Consider the following 21,503-nt stretch of genomic DNA (forward strand, 5'->3'; position numbering starts at 1 on the left):
TCACACGGCAGCCAATCAGCGTTGAGCGGCGAGCGACTGATGCCAGCGTATTTTCGCTCGAGTTGGGATATTTCATCTGGAGCGACGAGCGAATTTTCTCCCTATCGCTCTGTCTCTGCCGCTCGGACGCCCAGCGATTTTTCTCCCAGGCGAATATACGCTCAATCGCTCGTTTGCATTGACTTTGTATGTAAACTCGATGCCAGCAAAAAACTTTAATAGGTCGGTGTGAACGCACCTATACACATGTCAATATCATAGGTCAATATCTACGGAAAATGGACATAAAAACAAGCGACTATCGTTAGTATCGCGCACCTTTATATTGATCAAGCGTTTATGTTGATGGCTATCACAAAGGAGATACTTTATTTTGCTTTGTACACGGACTGGACTGGACACAGTGGACAGCACAGGACTCCTCAGATCGAGCGCACTGATGTAACTTAACAGCCAGGTAGGCTGCCAGGGCATGGAATTTATATTTGATATACATAATGGCTTTGTTAAGACTGGTTGCCTACTGTGCTGTTGTGTTTTTTGGCCGCCGTGCTCATGCGTGTGGTGTGAATGTGAACATAACTGTCGTTCTCCCATGAAAGTTTGTTGTTTTAGGGTGTATTCACACCTATCTCGTTTGGAGCAGTTGTTCCGAAACAGAGAGCATTTTCCCCCTTGGTGCGGTTCGTTTGGGGGGAGTGTGAACACAGCAATCGCACTCGGATGCGGGACAAAACAAGCGGACCGAGATCGCCAAGAAAGGGTGGTCTCGGTCCCCTTTTAAACGAACTCTGGTGCGGTTCGTTTGTGGTGAGAACGTGAGCCGACCTCGATCCGCCACAACAGCAGTAAACGGTGCGCATTTTTGGATAAACCAGCTGCCGTAGTCAGCTGCGCTGTGCGTAGTAATGGCCTGAAGAACGAACATTTTTATCGTTTAAAAACAACATCTTTCAGATCCTGTTTTGGCGACTTGTGACTTGCATCGATAAACTTTGGGGGATTTTTGGATCATCACATCAGCAGTTTGAACTCAATCAACTTACCTCGGACCATGGGAAGCAACGTTAATGTGTTGAATCTCTACGGATTTTGCCTGTAAATTGTGTGCGGTGTGCTGCTGGCTCCCTCTCTCCCTCCCTCTCCCTCCCTCTCTCTCCCTCTCTCTCCCTCTCTCTCGCTCTCTATTCAATAAATGAAAACAAATCGTGGCCAGCCTTCTTTGTGATAAGATTGTCTGGTTCAATCAGACAATCAGACTGATTGCATGTCTTCCTCGAAATGTCCGTTATTATTAAATTATTTATTAATATTTTATTCCTGACAGGACAGGTGTTCATATAGCCTATGTCTCGGCTAATCCCCATCTCCGTGATAGTAGCCTAATAGCAGAATTTGCGAGGGTCTTTGATCTCCAAATTCCCGATAGCCTAAATAGGCTAAATAAATACATAGGCTTACATAGGCTACATAGCATAGCCTACATTAATAAATAAATAAAGAACTTTCTCCCTCTCTCTCTCCCGATCCCTCCCTCTTTCTTTCTCTCTCTCTCTCTCTCCTCGCACGGCGGACGCCCGACATAGCCTAAAATGTAGGTCTAACAAAACGCATTTTTATAATCATATAGGAAAATCTCTGGGAATTATTTTGTCCATCCAGAGAGGCTATTAGCCTATCAGCGTGTCTGCTGGCCAATCCAGGAAGTTTGACAATACTATTTGGACCATTTCATTTGTGGCTGTGTGAACACAAACGAACCAAGGCACAAATGCAACAATTGTACAGTCTTGTTGTCACTGGCGTGATTGTTATATAGTGCAATTTATCAATGGTTCTATTTATTTTTACTCTGGCACAGACTATTGATGAATGGATGTGCCTGTGTATGTGGCACTGTTTATTTACATATAGCCTATATGCAGTGATTAGCCTAAAATATAGCACATTTTAAATCTTTTGTGTAAATTGTGAATATAAACTCTTGATTTACCATCTAAATGTGTGTGCTGCATATAGCCTTGTGTAACTGGACTCATCAGTCTCAACATATACAGTGTGACATAGGGCTAAATACACAGTCAGTCTTCAGCTCATTGAAGCACTCACATGCATAATGTTGGGTTGGCGATTTGGCTCTCAAAGGAAAAGCAGTGGGCCCTCCTTGTCTAATAGTAGAGCCTAATTCACACCCTATCATATTATTATAATTTCTTATATTAGTGTTTCTCAACCTTTTTACACAAGTACCTGAGAAATTACCACCATATGAATGTATGAGAGGGAGGGGCCCCCGCGTACCACCAGTGGTACCTGTACCACAGGTTGAGAAGAGAACCACTGTCTATTTATGTAGAAAAAGTTAGCCCCTGCTGTAAATATTTAAGCCCCCCCTTAGCCCCCCCAGGCACAATTGGCTGGAGCCGCTACTGATCATCAGCCTTGTGGTCACCACATCCTAATTTTGGTGTTGTGTGTGTGTGTGTGTGTGTGTGTGTGTGTGTGTGTGTGTGTGTGTGCGTGCGTGCGTGCATGCGTGTGTGTGTGCGTGCGTGCGTCCGTGCGTGTGTGAGAGAGAGAAATTAAATCAATAGACAATAACACTGGTGTGTTTAAAATGAGATATTCCTCTAAATATGGCTAAAAAAGATCCAAACAAAAGGAAAAAAAACATTGGATTTGTGGGTGTGGCTCCAACAAAATAGTTCCAACGTCCCTTACACATCTGGTATTCATACTGCCTTTAAGATCGCTGTTACAGTAACCTAAGTTCAGTAATTACAACATCCTATTTTTCCACCACCAGCACTTGAGAAACGGCCAGCGTCTCCACCATTGCAATTGGTTGTCTGGAAAGTGTTTCACGTCACCCGGCACTTTTCTGAAAAGTGGAGCATTTCTGAAGTTGTGAAAGGGCTCCGCTCTGAGGAAAAATATCTGGCCCTTTTTTGCACCTTGCAGACGCCTCCCATTGCTTTTAATGAGGAAAGGGTGCTATAACTATACAGACACACAGCCTAATCCTACTGTTTCACCCGGTTTTGCCCCGCTCGCTCTCTCCATTCATTGTCAACCTCACTCGACCACCCAACTGTACTCGCTTGACTCCTGGCTTGTGGAGCTGGGGGAAGGGGCCACCTTTGAATGCATTCAGTGTGTTTACAAGCAGAAAGCTAGAAAAAGTTGCATAGTATAGATTTAGCTAACATGATGATGTAATGATGCAATATTTTTGTTTCAGAGTTTGAAAGGACTCACTATCCAGATGTGTTTGCCCGAGAACGCCTTGCTGCCAAAATAGACCTACCAGAAGCACGAATACAGGTACCGGTAGTCTAATTTATAGGCTTACGTGTGTGTGTGCGTGTGTGTGTGTGTGTGTGTGTGTGTGTGTGTGTGTGTGTGTGTGTGTGTGTGTGTGAGAGTGTGTGTGTGACTGACTTCAGGGGTTGGGGTAGACTATTTCCATTGGACCATTTCATCTCCTAGATTTATTTCGCTTTAAAAATGGTGTCACAACATGGCCGTAATCATATATTGGGAAGGACACATCCCCCCAAATATTCAAATATGCTCAAAATGCCTCCGCCAATATCCTCATGAACTCCTCGCAGACGGCAGCATCCGCAACCAATATTACTGTCTTTCAGAGGCTGTACCGGGCCAAAGCTAGAGTGAATATCCTGGTATCATATGAACCTAAAGTTTATTGTTTGTTAATTATAAGGATCCCCATTAGCTGACGCCTAGACGACAGCTAGTCTTCCTGGGGTCCGATACAAAAATACACATTACAAGACAGACACGCAAAAAAAACAAAAAAACAAACACTAACAAATAAGAATAAAAGAAAATGAAAGAAAAAAGAGAAAAACAAGGGCAACTTCGGCCCAGGACCACATGCATCACATGCTGTTTCAGCAGTCAATGTCGACTGAGGCGAAATACTCCATGCGGCGGTGAAGCTCCTCTGCAGTAAGGACACGCAGCCTGGAGGGGATGAAGGGCAAGCCCCACGTGGCGCAGTCCCAGACACATGGTGCATGTCATCTGCATTGATGTAACCGGACCGGCATTCTGAACAGGTTCGGACGCCGGGAGGGAAGCGGCCGTGTATCAGCTTATGTTGGGCTCCGTTTTGTGGAGCTCCACTGCCGGCTGGTGCACGCCACCCATCTTGCTGGTTTTCACCGCTCATCTTGTTTGTAGCTTCTTCGAGTCGTGTACGGGTCGTTGTGAAGGAAAAGGGAGGTGAACGATAGTCATGCCCTAGGTTATACCCGCCTTGCGGACCTGAATCAGCAAGGCCGGCGAAGGGGCGTGACAGTGGTTGGCAACACCAAGTATGAAAAATCTTCAGTCAGTATGCTGTGCGTGGGGATATCTCCAGTAGGCACCACCCCTAAAAAGGGCGGAGCTAATAGAATATAAACAGCCCATGTTTCCAACACACACCTTTTTCACCCCTGGTGAGTTTGCATCCCTGCATTTAGTTCAAGGATGGCTTTACCAATACTTTTTATAATTAATAATATTGGTAATATAAGCAGATAGGCAGTGTTTACCCTCTCTCTTTGTTTTCCTCATGGAGAGCTCCCATTTCCTCCTCTGGCAAAATGCTCCATGTTTTACGTCACAACGCATCATAACAGAACTGCGGAAGTTCTGCTCAAGATGCGGAATCTGCTCCCAGGTGGCTGTTCTTGATTATTTTTATTTTGAAGTATCTGCACATCCAGGAGAATTGCTTTGAGAGCCTTAACAAGCCTTAATGACTTGCAGCTGGCAGGGGTGGAGGTTCTGCAGGCAGAGAATTCTCATGAGGAAAACCGAGAGAGAAGGTAAACACTGCTCATTATATGACCGAGATTATAATGATACAATGTGGGTTGATTGTCGGTAAAGCCATCCTTTAAGTTTAGGTGGACCAGTGATGTCATCTGTGCACAACTTACATCACTGGTGCACAAATGACATCACAGGTCCCCAACTTAGCTCTTCTTCTTTGTGTGTGTGTGTGTGTGTGTGTGTGTGTGTGTGTGTGTGTGTGTGTGTGTGTGTGTGTGTGTGTGTGTGTGTGTGTGTGTGCGCGCGCGTGCATGCGTGCGTGCGTGTGTGTGTGTGTAGGTTTGGTTTTCCAACAGACGAGCAAAGTGGAGGAGAGAGGAGAAGTTGAGAAATCAACGTCGTCAGGCTTCCAACTCCTCCAGCCATATTCCCATCAGCAGCAGTGTTTACCAGCCTCTACCGCCACCTACTGCACCAGGTGATCGTTAAAATTGCGGGAACTTGCAAAAATTGCAATTTGAGAGATTTTTTCCCATGCTGTGAGACTGTGGGAAATGGGGGGAAAAGTGCAAGTTGAGGAACCTGCTTGATTTGGGGTTTTTTGTGTGGTCATCACAGCCTAACACAATCAACTGCACCAGGTCATAATCACAACCCAACTACAACACACTGCACCAGGTCATAATCACACCCTACTACCCGTTGTGCGGCCTTGCCCGCAGCTCGGCTGCTGTGTGGCCTTGCCTGCCCAATTGGTGCGCACACAATGGCACGTGTACAATGTCTCCCTCTCTCTCTCCCCCTCTCTCTCCCTCAGTCTCCCCCCCTCTCTTCTCTCTCCCTCCGTCTCCTCCTCTCCATCTACTCTCTCTCCCTCTCCCTCAGTCTCTCTCGTTACTTTGTGTGTGTGTGTGTGTGTGTGTGTGTGTGTGAGTGAATTTGTGGATTTATGACATCCCTGATGATGTCATCAGTGGTATTTATGACATCACTGATACTTCATCAGTGATGTAATCAGTGACATCATCACTGAACTATAGCCTTGTGTGTGTGTGAGAGAGAGTGGATTTATGACATCACTGATGATATCACAATGCCTATGTATGACATCACTGATGATGAAACCAGCTCAGTGGCCTTGTGGTCTGAGTGTCCGCCCTGAGACTGGGAGGTTGTGAGTTCGATCCCCGGCCGAGTCATACCAAAGACTATAAAAATGGGACCCATTTGCCTACCTGCTTGGCACTCAGCATCAAAAGGGTTGGAATTGGGGGGTTAAATCACCATGTGATTCCCGAGCGCGGCGCACGCTGCCGCTCACCGCTCCCCCAGGGGATGGGTCAAATGCGGAGAACAAATTTCACACATTGTGTGACAATCAATGTGACTTTACCTTTACCTTTACATCAGTCATCAGTGATCAGTCATCAGTGACATCATCACTAGAGATGCACCGATTGCCATTTTCTTGGCCGATTCCGATTTCCGATTTTTGAATAGTCTGACTTGCCGATACCGATTTTGGCCGATTCCGATTTTCTTTCTAAGAACAATAATTGACGGGTTATTTTTTGACGTTTTTTTCTTTTTTTTTTAACTTTGCTTTAATAGAAAATTTACATTCATGTCACATTTCTTATCATTCGCATGAGGTAGGACGATCTCACTCAAAAACATCTCAAAATAAAAGTGTGCCAGGTTACTGGAAAGAGCTTTTCTTTTTTGTGTAAATACAATGAATATAAAACAACCAGTATATCCCACAGCAATCATGCATTTACTTTTCCAAAAGAAAAAAGGTGCAACAGAACAGGGGCTCCAGATGGAAAGTAGCCTATGGCTAAATCTGTTACAAAGCATATCTTCCCCTATGGTGTTTAATGTTTTTTTTGTATATGTCCCAGTCAAATAAACTAATAAAATAAAATAAATAAACGTCAAAATGTTATCCATGGACAAGGAGTTTATAGCCTAATAGGTCTGGAGCCCAGAGACCTTCGAAGCCATGCCCACTCTACAGTTGTGGATTTGGCTGTTATTGAGTACAGTAGATGAGGAAATGAGTTTGAGTTGACTCACAAAGTCCGTTTTTTTTTAATCCGCCATTCGAAAAAAAAATCATCTCGCACAGAAAACCTTGCACACTGGTCCGATGTGTTTCATTATTATGTTCGTCGTTCTATTCGCAATACGAAACAAATAGTCCTCTCCTGTATCCACGTTACAATGTGACTGACAGATAGCAGCAGGCAGCGGTGATGTGGACTGCAGCTGGTCGGGGAAGAGGGGCCGGTGACTGCGGTGAGGTGAAGCGAGCCGCACAGACTGGAGTGGAGTGGACTCCAACCTACCCTGCCCCTCCGCTATTTTTTTTAATGGAATATCTTAGTCTCAACTGTATTGAGCTAATAACGGGCAGCTTTAAGTTTATATGTGTGGTTTGGGAACTCACGATACTCTATTTCAAGTTAGCTTGCTAGGTCAGCACTAACCCTGCGTCACCAGGCACAGTCCTCTCACAGGGGAGAGGTGACCACGTGACCATTTGTTAGAATTGGCAGAGCCTGAGGTGAATCATCTAGATAGTAATGGAAGATCTATAACTATAGCCTTGTGTGTGTGAATAATTCACTGATGTCATTTATGACATCACTGATGTGGGATAGACAGACAGAGAAACAAACAGACAGACAGAGCCCTATCTCCCATTTATATACTGATGATGATGATACAAGTGAGGAAGTGATAATGACCATAAAGTGCTAGAAAATAATCACTTTTGAGGAGAATTTGTAAAATGGACAGTATTTTTTGTATTTTTGCGGATTTTGTGGGTGAAATTTTAAAATTGAATTGCAGCAAGCCCCTGAATCATTCCATGCTTGCATGACTATTTATGCCATTGCTTATTATTTGCATTTACATGATTTTTGTCCCAAAAATGGGTATTTTTGTGCCCCTGAGACCAAACGGCCCCGAACGTGATCACTATGTCTTGAGGTGGCCCAAGGTATAGGATAACAGGAAATCATAGTGAAAAAAAGGTAGCAGAAAACATCCTGAAGAGTGGGTCTGGCTCCCGGCCTGATGGCTCTTAGGTGGGTGGGCGGTGTCTGTCTGTCTGTCAGTCCTACGCGCTCTCGATTCCTAGTCTTTTTAGTTACAATTGACGTATCTGTCTGTCAGTCAGTCACAATTTTGGGAGCCCACGGTTTCCATAACTGCAGCCATGGGCATCATCTCCAGAGTCTCCACACTAGGAATCGAGCGTGCGAGAATCATAGTATATATAAAAGAGGCTTGGGGGCGGCTTTAGCTCGGGAGGTAGAGCAGGTCGGCCAATGACTCAAGGGTTGGCGGTTCGAATCCCGCTCCCTCCCAGCTGTTGTCGTTGTGTCCTTGGGCAAGACACTTAACCCTCATTGCCTCGTATGAATGGGTATGAATGTCTATGAATGTTGGTGGTAGTCGGAGGGGCTGTAGGCGCGAAATGGCTGCCACGCTTCCGTCAGTCTTCCCCAGGGCAGCTGTGGCTACATCACCCGTAGCTTACCACCACTGGTACGAATGGTGTGAATGAATAATGATTTCTGTGAAGCGCTTTGGGTGTCTAGAAAAGCGCTATATAAATCCAATCATTATTATTATTATTTATTATTATAAATCTGAAATGATGTTGCTTGGGATATTGGACAAATATCAGGGAACTCTAACATTATCCCCCCCTCTCTCTCTAGCTTCCTTTTCATCCCCTATGTTGGGGAGATCAGATTCAGTTCTGTCCAACACCTACGGCCTACCAGCCATGCCAAGTTTCAGTATGGCAGCCAGCCTGCCTATGCAAGTAAGATACTTGGGCGGTTTAATTATTATAGGCTATATTATTATATTATTATTATCATCATCATTATTGTTGTTGTTGTTGTTGTTGTTGTACATTATTACACACTATGTATAATATTAATTGTACATGATTATACACGATTTAATCAGAATCAGAATCAGAATTATTTTTATTCATACTAGGAAATTGTCCTGGTGTGATTGGTGCTCATGCAACATTTCGAACAACAAATATATGAGATGTAAACAAATAAAATATAATAATTTAATTTTTAATTATTATAATTTATATGATCCAGTAGGGAAAACAACCCAGCAAGCTGTCATTTCAACGTCTCGGTTAGATAGAGCCCAATTTAGACCGGCCTCTTCTCGCCAAAATGAGCTTGAAATTGGTTAGATGTCGTTTTTGCCAATGGAGCTTGTAAGCAAAGTCAACAGTGATCACAAGGTGTTAGGTTAATTTGATTTGACTGTCTACGCGTACCCCATGCGTAGCCACGATTTAGCTTCCAATTGGCCCCGCTTTTTTCAACGCACTTCTAGCCCAAACCGTTTCATTGTTTTGTTTTGTTTTTGTCTATGCAGCTTGTGACATGGATAATATGCCATCATGTTTGCAATCTCAATAATACCCAGTTAGCACCAACCTGCATTTGAGCATTGAATTTTATTTGAAAGAATATTCCGTCTGAACGTCAGACCTCTTTCGCCCTCTTTTTAACAGCTAAAATCCAGCTACAACATCAATGTGTCACAAAACACAAAGATGTTTGTCATGTTTTGTTCAATTATAGCTTGAAAGAGACGATATTGATTAGTGTGAAGGTACGTTATTTTTCTAGTCACAATGCACTGGTTGGCTAAATGTTTAATTTAAAATGTCATAATAGTAGAGCGGATTAGCTCCCAAAAATAGAGGAATTCCAAGACCTCCACTGGCTTCCCATCTCGGCATGCATCAAATTCAAGACACTGGTACTGGCCTACAGGGCAGTACACCAGTCAGCTCCCCTGTACCTGCAATCTATGGTAACCTCTCAGCGCTCCCTTCGCTGGACGCCTCGCCCCTCCTTCGGGGGCTCAAAAGTCACTCATCCCGATCTCGACTCTTCTCGTCCCTGGCACCTCAATGGTGGAACGAGCTTCCACCTTCGGTCAGGACAGCTGAATCACTGCCGATCTTTTGGAAAAGACTAAAGACACACCTTTTCAGGCTCCATCTGGGCCCTTCTTGATCTAACTTCTTTCTCCATCTTTCTAAAAAAAAAGAAAAAAAACACTAACCTTAACTAAACTTGTACCACTGTTCCTTCAGAGGTTGTAGTTGTCATAGACTGTGTTGCATAGTTGATTGCTCTATTGCTGACAAAAATGTGTTATTGTAAGTCGCTTTGGATAAAAGCATCTGCCAAATGACCTAATGTAAATGTATGTAAATTAATTGTGCACTTTTGGAGAGAAATGTGAAATTTCACACATACCCAGCAAACATCGTCTTGACCGCGACGTCACCAGACGATATAATTGTGGTTTGGCATCTACCCAGAAAGTCTGACGTTCTCTCCACGTTCCTCCAAAGTAACGTTTACACTGTCACTTCAAAACAAAAAATATTGATCTCATATTGCTTTGGAAACACCACATGTAGGTGTCTTTTGTGTTTTTGTTGAATAAAATGACATTTGATTGACAATTTACCTGTTGTGTGATCAGATAGTCACAGTGTGACATGCACTCCATGTGCAATGACAACTTTTATTGAACGCACTTTCTTTTTTTTTAATGTCATATAAGTGCCCATAGCAAGTGTCTCTTATTGTATTTATCACAAACTTCCTGAATCCTGTGGTGTATTGTCCCATTACTCTTGCCGTAACTGAACGCAATGTGTTCTGGGTCTTGGATGTTGCTGTATGTCTGCTAAATAATGGTTGGTTACATTATCGTAAATTATATAAATATACTTGTCTCATCGCTGGTTGGAATCATGAAACAGAATTAGCAAGGCAGCTAGCCTAGCAATGCAGGTTCCAGTAGGGACCGTCACGTCAAAATGCTAAGTTCTCAATGTTAAGGATTCTATTATGACCAAATCCAAAGTCTTTCTAACAAAATCGATAGCCTAGTGGTTAAGACACAGGACGCCGAAGTGGGCGTCGCTGGATCGAATCTCTGCCGAGGTGATATTTTTTTTCTTTTGATGTAGCAAAAATGGTTGAATCTGGACATACAGTAGGCTATATGCAACGCTGCTGCATGCACACTGTGCAGATTTTGTATCTGAATATGTGATTATAGCTGTTGTGGGAGCGGCATATTTCAACGTTGTGGGAAAGTAGACGAATTACGTCGCTACGATTTCCATTCCGGATAGTTTTTTAGACCCTGACTAGATGTAGTGGTTTGACTTATTTTAAGATTGGGAGGGAAGTCAGATTTGACCAAAATTACAAGATGTCCGCCATTTTCCAGCGTCTAATGTACAAATGTGCTTGTAAAAAGTGTGCACCTTTTCAGAGAAGCATGACATTTCTCACATAGTGAGTGAATACCATAAGGTTTATTGTCAGATGTGGAGGGAAGGCAGATTTGGCCTCAAATCCAAGATGGCTGTCATTCCCTCGGGTCTAATGTACAAATGTGCTTATAACACTTGTGCACTGCTTCAAAAAAGCATGACATTTCTCACATAGTGAGTGAATACCATAAGGTTTATTGTCAGATGTGGAGGGAAGTCAGATTTGGCCTCAAATCCAAGATGGCCACCATTCCTCCCTAGTCTAGTGTTCAAGTGTGCTCATACCATGATAAAAGTTTCACAAATCTGAAAGTATTTCTTGGTGAGAGTGTAGGGTCCCCTTGGTAATCTAGAACAGATTTGAAAGGTATACGTGTAATGGTCTTTGAACTAGACCAAGTGACATTTATGTCATTCATGACATTCATGACATTCATGTCATTCATGACATTCATGACATTCAAGAACAGACATAAAAAGTCGATCGGATGGACAGTCCTGGATATACGTGAAAGCTGTGATCTTATTGGTTGAATGGCACAAAGTTTACCACTGCAATTCCTCGGATTCCCAGCAATGCACCCACCAAGTTTGAAGTCGATCAGACGAATGGTTCTCAAGATAAAGTTTTTTGTGTACACAGTAGGTGGCACTATGACTATGCATAAGTCCAAATTGCATGAAATGCAGCACCGCACTCCATCAGGGTCGGGGCAGCGCACTCCCCAATTTTGAAGTCAATCGGACAAACGTTTCTTGAGATAAATTGATTTTTGTGTTGCCAGTAGGTGGCGCTATGACAAATTGCAAGAAGTTCGGCACTGCATTATGTCAGGTTCCCAGCAGCATACTCCCGAAGTTTGAAGTCGATCAGATGAATGGCTATCGAGATAAACCGCTTTTTGTGTTGCCAATAGGTGGCGCTATGCCAAATTGCACAGAATTCAGCTCCCTGCACTCCGTTGAGTCCCCCTAACCGCACTCCCCGAGTTTGAAGTCAATCGGACGGACGGTTCTCAAGATAATCCACTTTTTGTGTTGCCAGTAGGTGGTGCTGTGCCAATTGCACGAAATTCGGCACTGCACTGTGTCGAGTTCCCATCAGCGCACTCCCCAAATTAGAAGTCGATTGGACAAACGGTTGTCAAGATAAAAAAAAAAATTGTTGCCAGTAGGTGGCGCTATGCCGAATTGCACGAAAACAGGGCACTGCACTCCATAAAAGCGCACTCCCAAAGTTTGAAGTCAATCCGACCAACGGTTCTTGAGATACGTGAAGGACAGACAGAGAGACAGACACTCCTGTCATTATAGTGTAGATGTAGTTGTAGTCAGATTTACATTTAAACGGTGTTGGTACCATTTGGGCTACTTGCTGCCGTTTGGGCGACTCATGAGAAAAACTGCCTTATGTTATTAGGGCCCCTGCGCCCGCCGAGACTCCAGATTTGGCCAGCCCGATTGCACGGCATAGCTGTGTCCGGCCAAAAAAAAAAAAAAAACATTGTCCACTTGCTCCCTTTTAATATAAAGGCAACACAAAAAGCAGTTTATCTCAAGAACTGTTCATCTGATGGACTTCAAACTTGTGGGGTATGCTGCTGAGAACTCAGAAGAGAACGCAATTTTATTATGAGTAAAATATAACATTTAAATGAGTAGAAAACAGGGTCAAAACATAATAGCTGAGCTAGTCTTAAGAGTGTACAAATGGATTTACCGTATAGATGAATTACAGTAAATATACTGTATACATATTTTACAGTATCTTACTAAACATATTACAGTAAGATACTGTTCAAAATACAAGTGGATTTACAGTAGAGATTGATTACGCAATTATACTGTATACACATTTTACAGTATCTTACTAAACATATTACAGTAAGATACTGTTCAAAGTACGAGTGGATTTACAGTAGAGATTAATTACAGTTAATTACTGTAATTAATCTCTACTGTAAATCCACTCGTATACACTGTATACACACTTTGCAGTATCTTACTGAACATATTACAGTAATATACTGTCCAATCACGAGTTGGTTTACAGTAGAGATGAATTACATTAGTGAGCAAATATTTTCCCATAATCCTTTGCTACTTACAGTAATATACTGTATACTGTTTTACAGTATATTACTGTACATATTACAGTGATATACTGTTCAAATTACAAAAATCGGTTACAGTGTAGGCCTTAACCCCTTCTGCTTCTGCTTTATGCCATAAATGGTAAATGGTAAATGGTCTGCATTTATATAGCGCTTTTATCCAAAGCGCTTTACAATGAGTAGATAGTCTACATTCACCCATTCATACACCAATGGCGGCAGGCTGCCACGCAGGGTGCCTACACACCATCGGGAGCAATTTGGGGTTAAGTGTCTTGCCCAAGGACACAACGACAGCAGCTGGGAGGGAGCGGGGATCGAACCGCCAACCCTTGCGTCATTGGCCGACCCGCTCTACCTCCTGAGCTAAAGCCGTCCGTAAATGGGTCATGCTATTAATTGATTAATAATTAATGTTCATTGATTGTTAATTTTCAAGTAATTATCTTAATAGGTGTCCAGTCAGAACTTTTATTACTACATGCTATACCTACCAGTCCAATGGTGAATGGCTCATTGTGATATTAATATGTAATATTTATATTTCCAGGCATCAAGTCAGACCTCTTATTCCTGCATGCTCCCCACCAACCCAACAGTAAATGGGAGAAGTTATGAAACATACACTCCCCCAAACATGCAACGATGCATCAGCAGCCAATCAATGACCTCTGCGACAGCATCAACAGGTAAGAAGTTATTAGCTGGCTTACCATGAGAATAGTTTCAACTCTTGTAATATTTAATTCAGCTGTCCGCTCGCTATGGCCTGGCCGTTTAGCCAACTGGATACTGCGGCTGGGAGTTTGGAGTGTGCGAGAGATCCCCGCTTCGAGACCCGTCCATTGGTCGCGGTGGTGGGATTGGCCTCTCCAGTGTGGTCTCAGTCAGGTGATTGACTCAATCAATACGGTTGCGGAAGTTCCCCCAGTTGAGCCTCGTTCCTGACGCATGCAGGCATGTAGTGGAGGGTAAATGCAGTTTACCCACCTCTTGGAAATGAGAAATGAGGCAGAGTTTACCCACATATTTTCAGATCAACTGTATCAAGCAATGAAGGGAAACAAGGTGATTAACTCAGCTTGGATAGTTTACTCACCTCTGTATTTACCACTACCCCCCCGGACACATGTAACACATAATTCAGCTGTACTGTATGTCCGCTCGCTAGCAGGCCTGGCCCTTTAGCCGACTGGATACTGTAGCTGGAGATTTGGGGCCCTGTCATCGCAAAATTGTTAATTTTGCATTTGCGCTTGTTTTGCGCTCGTTTAACGCCGTGCACAATGCAAATTGGGGGCGTGCACAAGTGCATTTGTATTCTCCCTGCCACGCTATTGCCTGTATGCCTGTTATAATTGTACTGGACATGCATGGGGTAGGCGTGCCACATGCCAAACCAGGCGTGTCCGCGCAAAATGCGGGGACACGCTGCATTCAAACGACTGGCCGGACGCTACACGCGCGGACCGAATTTCACTTCCTTGGCCAGTTGACAACAAACATTAGCACGCTAGCTCTGTCCGCTCAGTCCTCTCTCGACATCAACGCTGGTTTCTCGGTGGATACAGCTGCTTGCAAACGTGATGGATCGCTGGCTAAAAAGGAAAACTAGGTCGTCAGAAGGGGGATCTGCTCAGAAAAAACAAACGGGACAAGTCGAACAACAAAGCACTTCTAGTGGTAACGTTAACGTAACACCGAATAACGTCAGTGTCAGTGATGTTTACGTTATTGACGATGAAGAAATCGATAGTGACAATGCCATTAATATTGCTAATTCTCCCGATGCCGAGTGCCAGTGATGTCGACGTTGTTGATGATCCAGAGAACGAGAACAACGTTAATGAACCCGAGACACGCAGCACCCACAATGTAAAGACGAAAAAGATCAAACCTAAAGATAAGTTTCAGCAGAAATGGTACATACTATTTCCATGACTTGAGCATAAGGAGGGTGAAATGAGCTGCTCAATTTTTAAAATGCATGGTGCTGTGTGAATAACATAGTGAATTCAGCTGCTTAACATTCTGTAACTATACTTTTATAATATGAGTTGAGTAGGCTAAAGGATTTGAAGCCCTACTTCAACTTCTACCTGTCTATTTTTAGTTGAATATTTGCACTTTTACTGGGAATTTGTGTACTGCCACGGTGCCTGGGAAGAATAGGACCATGTAAGACACATAGTTGAACTCGGGTTAGTGTCTCGCTCCAAAGTCTATAAATCCCCCCCAAAGTCTATAGATCCCCCCCAAAATGTATAAATCCCCCCTATCTGAAGAACATAAGGGGGGAATTCCCCCCTAGTTTGCAAAGTGAATTTTGAGCCCTGCAGATGGCATTCTCCCATCGTCAGCGTCACTTTGTGCTAAGAGCTTTGAAAAGCACCTCTTAAGCGCAAAAATACCTCGCTGCGCTTGAGCGCACCATAATCTCCGCGCTGCGCAGCGCAGTGCAGAGGAATTCCTTTTGGATACGTCATTACACACGGACAGTGGCGCAGTATTGTATAGTATTGTATTAGATTCCAAGGGCCCTTGACTGACAGGGGCCCTAAAAGAAATTGAAGACAAAACATTTTTGCAGTACTAAATGATTAACCTATCATCAGTACTATAATATTTTATTCACATTGTACGAATAAAACTAATGGTTTATTTTTATATTTATTGTATTTTGGCCAAAAAAATAATCATTCGATTTTCATAAAATGGTTCAGTCCTGTCGAGAGAATGGTTCAGTCCTGCCTGTTTTCTTTTTCAGAAACTTGGCTTGATAACACTATAAATGATTCTGAAATTGAGATAGAAAACTATGCTGTGATAAGAAAAGACCGAAACCGTAACGGTGGGGGTGTATGTGTGTACGTTAGATCTGATATATGTTATAATGTACGGGCAGACCTTGACCACGGCCACATCGAGGCCGTTTGGCTCGATATTATATTTCCAAACTCTAAACCCATTATTTTCGGAGCTCTGTATAGGCCACCAGATCAAAGCCGTTTCTATGATGAATTGGAGGAGGTGTGTTTAAACTCAGTAAACTTTGGTAAAACAGAGGCGATATTGATGGGAGATTTTAACACCAATATACTGAAGAAGGATTCCTCTATTTATAAATCCTTAAGGAACTTCAGCCATATATGCAGCATGCATCAATTGATATCCCGATTTACAAGAGTATCTACCTCCTCTCAGACCATCATAGACCTGGTGTTGACATCTGACAAGTCCAAAATATCAAATAGTGGTGTCATCGAATATGGTCTTAGTGATCATTCGATGATTTTCTGCACTCGAAAAACCCGTAGATCTGTATTTAACTGTCACAGCTCAGTGAGGTCCAGGTCTCTGAAAAACTACAATACAGAGGTTCTATTAGACTTCCTGGGTAGTTTGGACTGGTCAGATGTCTTTTCTAGCTCCTCAGTGGAGGAAGCGTGGTGCTACTTTAAAACATTGTTTTTGTCTGCTGTTGATAGATTTGCTCCCCTGAAGACGTCCAGGATCAAAGCCAGGTCAGAACCCTGGGTCAACTCTGACATAATAGAGGCTATAAAGGCAAGAAATGTCAGTTTTGGTCACTTTAGAAAACACAGAGATCCCGCCTCTTTTCGCACATTTAAAAAACTGCGAAATGAGGCAAATCAGCTTATTAAGAAAGCCAAGGCAAACTTCTTCAGGGAGTCTATAGCAGAAAACAAAAATAATCCTTCACAACTATGGAAAACCTTGAAACACCTAGGGCAAAATAACAGACTTAGGACAAAAACTATAAATAAGACCCTGATTATAGATGGTACAGTTACATCAGATAAAATTAAAGTTGCAGACTGCTTCAACAGGTTCTTCACCACTATAGCAGACACCCTGGTAAACAAACTTCCAACCTTTACAGGGGTTTTTGGTGAGAGCCATGTTGATTCATTCTACAAAAAGATGAACGTTCAGCCAGATGCTTTTTCTTTTACAGAAGTGTCTGAAGGGGAGGTGCTTAAAAGACTCAAGGCCCTGAACCCATCTAAAGCAACCGGTCTTGATAATATCCCGTCCAGGTTTCTAAGAGATGCAGCTGAAGTCATCACCCCATCTATAACGTTTATAATTAATATGTCCATAACACAAGGTCAGTTTCCCCGTGAATTCAAATTGGCTAAAGTAGCCCCGTTACACAAGAAAGGAAGCAAACTGGAACCAGGCAATTATCGTCCTGTTTCAATTCTTTCTTCAATATCAAAGGTAATCGAAAAAGTCATTTTTGATCAGATAGAAAGTTATCTATCATTGCATAATCTGCTGTATGAATTTCAATCTGGCTTCAGGAAGTCACATTCAACAGACTCCTGCTTGCTCTATTTAAACGATTCCATAAGGCGTGAAGTAGACTCTGGTAAATACTGTGGGATGGTCATGCTGGACCTTCAGAAGGCATTCGACACAGTGAACCATGACATCCTCCTGTACAAGCTCAGGTCCTTGGGATTTAACAGCACCTCCCTCAAATGGGTGGGGTCTTATTTAAAGGGAAGAGAGCAGGTTACCGATGTGAACGGTACCTTGTCCTCCCCTCTCCCCCTACGGTGCGGGGTGCCCCAAGGGAGTATATTGGGTCCACTCTTTTTTCTAATATATGTAAATGATATGAAGTCGGCATGTGACTGCGACCTGTTTCTCTTTGCGGACGACTCGGCTCTCCTGGTCTCCCACAAAGAGAAAGAGGAGGTAGAACTTATCCTTAGCAAAGAACTCCAGAAAGTAAGTACATGGCTAGTAGATAATAAATTATCTCTCCATCTAGGAAAAACCGAGTCAATCCTGTTTGGCTCTAACGCCAAACTTAAAAAATCCCCTGGCTTCACCATCACAGTCGACAACGTGACCGTTGAAAGCAAGGAGGAAATCACATATCTCGGCTGTATCCTGGACAATAAAGTATCGGGAGAGAGTATGGCGTTAAAAACCATCTCCAAAATAAATCAGAAGGTTAGATTCCTGGCCAGACTTTCCTCCTTCCTAGACAAAAGTACTTTAAAAATTCTGGCGGGCGCTTTGATACAATGTCACTTTGATTACGCATGTACCTCCTGGTACACCGGCATCACCAAGGCCCTCAAAAACAAACTTCAAATATCACAAAACAAACTAGTACGGCTGTTACACTCTCTCCATCCCAGAACCCACCTCCTGCCTGGCCACTTTTCCAGCCTCAGGTGGCTCAGAGTGGAGGAAAGAGTGAATCAAATCAAGCTGTGCCTGGTCCATAAGATCTTGCATAACATGGTCCCTAAATATCTCCAAAATTATTTCATCAAGGTAAGTGATGTTCATAACTACTCCACCAGAGGGAGCTCCCACAACGTTGTCCCCATTAAATTTAAGAGCTGTATGAACAAAAACTCCTTCAAATACTCAGCCGGGCTGTTGTGGAACAGTCTTCCGGACAGCCTGAAGCTGATTGACACCTTGAGCAGCTTTAAAACTTCTCTCAAAAACTGGTTCATGTCTGGTTCTGGTATGTAAATGTAAATATTTTTGAGTATTGTTAATTTATAGCCTGTTTAAAGTTATTTTATTTATCTTAGTCAGATTGGTTTTTTAGCCTTTTAATGTGTTCTTTATTTTCGGGATTGGGTCTTGTTTCAAATGTCTTTTATATTGCTTTTGGTAAAACTGTTTTAACATCTTAAATGGTTTTTTTTTAATAGTCTATATGATTGAAGTAGTTTTATGTTTCTTTGTTGTTATGCCTGTTTTTATGTTGGTCTGAGTTGTTTGTCCGAGACCAAGGACCACAATGGAAACAAGTCCTCGGACTTTATTGTGTTTTTATCCTTGATGGTGATGTATGAGTGGCCTTTATATTCCTGTGTATGATGTGCTCTACTTTTTTCATTCATCGAATAAATCAATCAATCAATCAATCAAGTCCGCCCCCAAACCACGCAGAGAGTTGTTGCCTGCCCTGGCTTCTATCAGAAACGCGCAGTGAGTGAGAGCAGGCAGCAGCATCATGTCTATATAAGGCAAGAGAGCCAATTAAACAAATTAAATCGTCAAAGTTGTCATTGACATTTAAGGTATTTTAGATAGGCACCCCCTCCCCTGCCCGAGTATTTCTAAATAGTTTAATGCGGTTTCCCCTATGGAATCACAATCAGAATGATTAGAACAGCTGTTTAGATAATCACATTACAAAACCATGGAGTGTTATACCTTATTTTGTTGAAAAGAAGGAGGATTTTACACTTTACACGTAAGCAGAAATATATGAAAGCCTGAGAACGAAAAATAAGTAGTAATTTAATTAGTTCCAAACCTGTTTGCTCTGAGATGTCAGACATCTCCGTTCTCTCTCTCCAAAACTTTCCTGTGCTCCATAAGAGTAATAAATATTATGGATATTAATTAATTTGATTGTGATATTCAAGATAATGTATGTTAAATTGAACATGATGCTGTGATATTGTCCAAATCTCCTTTTTTCCTGTGATAGCTATACTATACTAGTCCTACATAATAATTTCCTACTCAGTGGACTTACAGGGCCTGAGAGTTTATAGTGAAACTCTTGTCTTGCCCTAACCATAGAACTGTCCTAGTGAATGTTAATCAACTTTTGTATATCCATACTGGAAATTAAGCTGTTAGTCCATAGTGAAATTGGCTGTTACTTCACAGAAAAGTGTTTAAATTTTGCTCCTCTTCTAGCCAATATTTAATCAATGCAGGGATTTTTTTTTTTGCAAGCCATTCATAATAAATCAATTGTCCCTGGCCTACAAGAGTCTATAATAACAGACTCCTGTTGGACTCCATGGGCCCTATCTTGCTACAGGCCTTAGGCGCAAAAACTGGCGTTAAACGCAAAAAAACGTGCCTTGCGCCTGCCTCGGGAAGATAGATATGGTTTTAGGCCCCGAAATGCACTTTACGCCAAAGAGGCGTGGCGCAGTGCCAGAATAGGCCAGAATGGGCGTTTCGGCCTTAAATACCGGCCTAACGATATCTTCCGCCCTGGCGTTAATTTAGCGCTTAGCGCTTTTCAAAACCAGGCCTTATTCAGTGCGCCGGTGCGTAATTGCGCGGAGCTCTCCTCTGCCATCTCACACTCTCTCCCCCCCTCTCTCTCTCTCTCACTCCCTCTCTCTCGCGCGTCAGACAGGCACAAAGACCAATGGAAAAAAGTTGTTATATCGTAGTTTTGAGCCCCTGTCATTCAGAGGCTGTTCTCTCCCCCTCTCTCTCTCTCTCTCTCACTCCCTCTCTCGCGCAGCACAAAGACAGATGGAAAAAGCTGTTCTCTCTCCCTCTCTCTCTCTCTCTCTCACTCCCTCAAATCTCCCAGCATGCATTGAGGCTAATACATTTCGAGAAGAAATATCAACCAAATCAGCCTAAATTGCCTAAAGTGGTAGATAGAAATAATGTTTCTGTTCACACAACATGCAATTCTCGAACATTTCAATATTGGCCAAAATAAAACATAGAAATCCATAAACAACCCTATGAAACATATATGCAAGCCAGGTGGTATATATATCGCAGATATAACGTGATTGAGATGAGAGACAGCCGTAACACGGTTCTACTGTGATGTCCGCTCCGCTCCAATAAGACTTGGCTTACTTCACATTTACTTTTACAATAAAAACACATTTATGCAATGACTTTACATAATGTAGGCTATATTTATGTGCATCATCTGCAGCACTGGAGAAGAAAAGGTAGCAAGAGAAAACAATATCATTCTAATCTGGACAAACTTTCACCCATCTAATCTCATCATGACATAGGCCACATAGGGATAGGCTATATTTTTCTAGCCAATGCGTTTAGAACATTATTTTCACTTTGATCTTGCTATAGTGTAGCGTATTTACATGTTTGCAGTATTTAAACTGCAGTTAGATTGGTTTGAGAAGCATAATAATATGGAATAATATATATGAGACAGACGGGGATGAAAGGGAGGGGGGGGGGAGCTCAGAGCGCTTGGCTTTTCTGACCGGACTGGATCACTCCGTGGAATTGGAGCTTAAAAGGGAAGCTTGTGATTCGTTTACTGCACTTCTCCAATGAGCAGATTGTTCATAATTTTACGCTTAAAAGGCGTGGTTGTAATGCTTAAGGCCGCCTGTAGCGCCGACACCAAAATATCGAGTGCCCTGGTCCACACCCACTAATCTGCGCTTCGCCTGGCACTAAGCGCAGTTTTTAGGCCGTTGCAATGA

The 21,503-nt window shown here is 42.7% G+C and overlaps 1 protein-coding gene across 1 annotated transcript in view; it reads left to right on the top strand.

Moving 5' to 3' along the window:
• LOC310800336 (paired box protein Pax-6-like) overlaps positions 1-21,503 on the top strand; it is a gene marked incomplete at both ends in the record, with an annotated part of 94,085 nt that overhangs the window by 61,701 nt on the left and 10,881 nt on the right. The window contains 4 exons of the mRNA XM_083662929.1: positions 3,242-3,324; positions 5,128-5,266; positions 8,526-8,632; positions 13,817-13,955. Coding sequence (XP_083519055.1) covers positions 3,242-3,324; positions 5,128-5,266; positions 8,526-8,632; positions 13,817-13,955 — 468 coding nt within the window. The remainder of the gene's footprint in view (positions 1-3,241; positions 3,325-5,127; positions 5,267-8,525; positions 8,633-13,816; positions 13,956-21,503) is intronic.

Source organism: Poromitra crassiceps (assembly GCF_964638095.1).
Source record: "Poromitra crassiceps genome assembly, chromosome: 30".
Classification (NCBI taxonomy): domain Eukaryota; kingdom Metazoa; phylum Chordata; class Actinopteri; order Beryciformes; family Melamphaidae; genus Poromitra; species Poromitra crassiceps.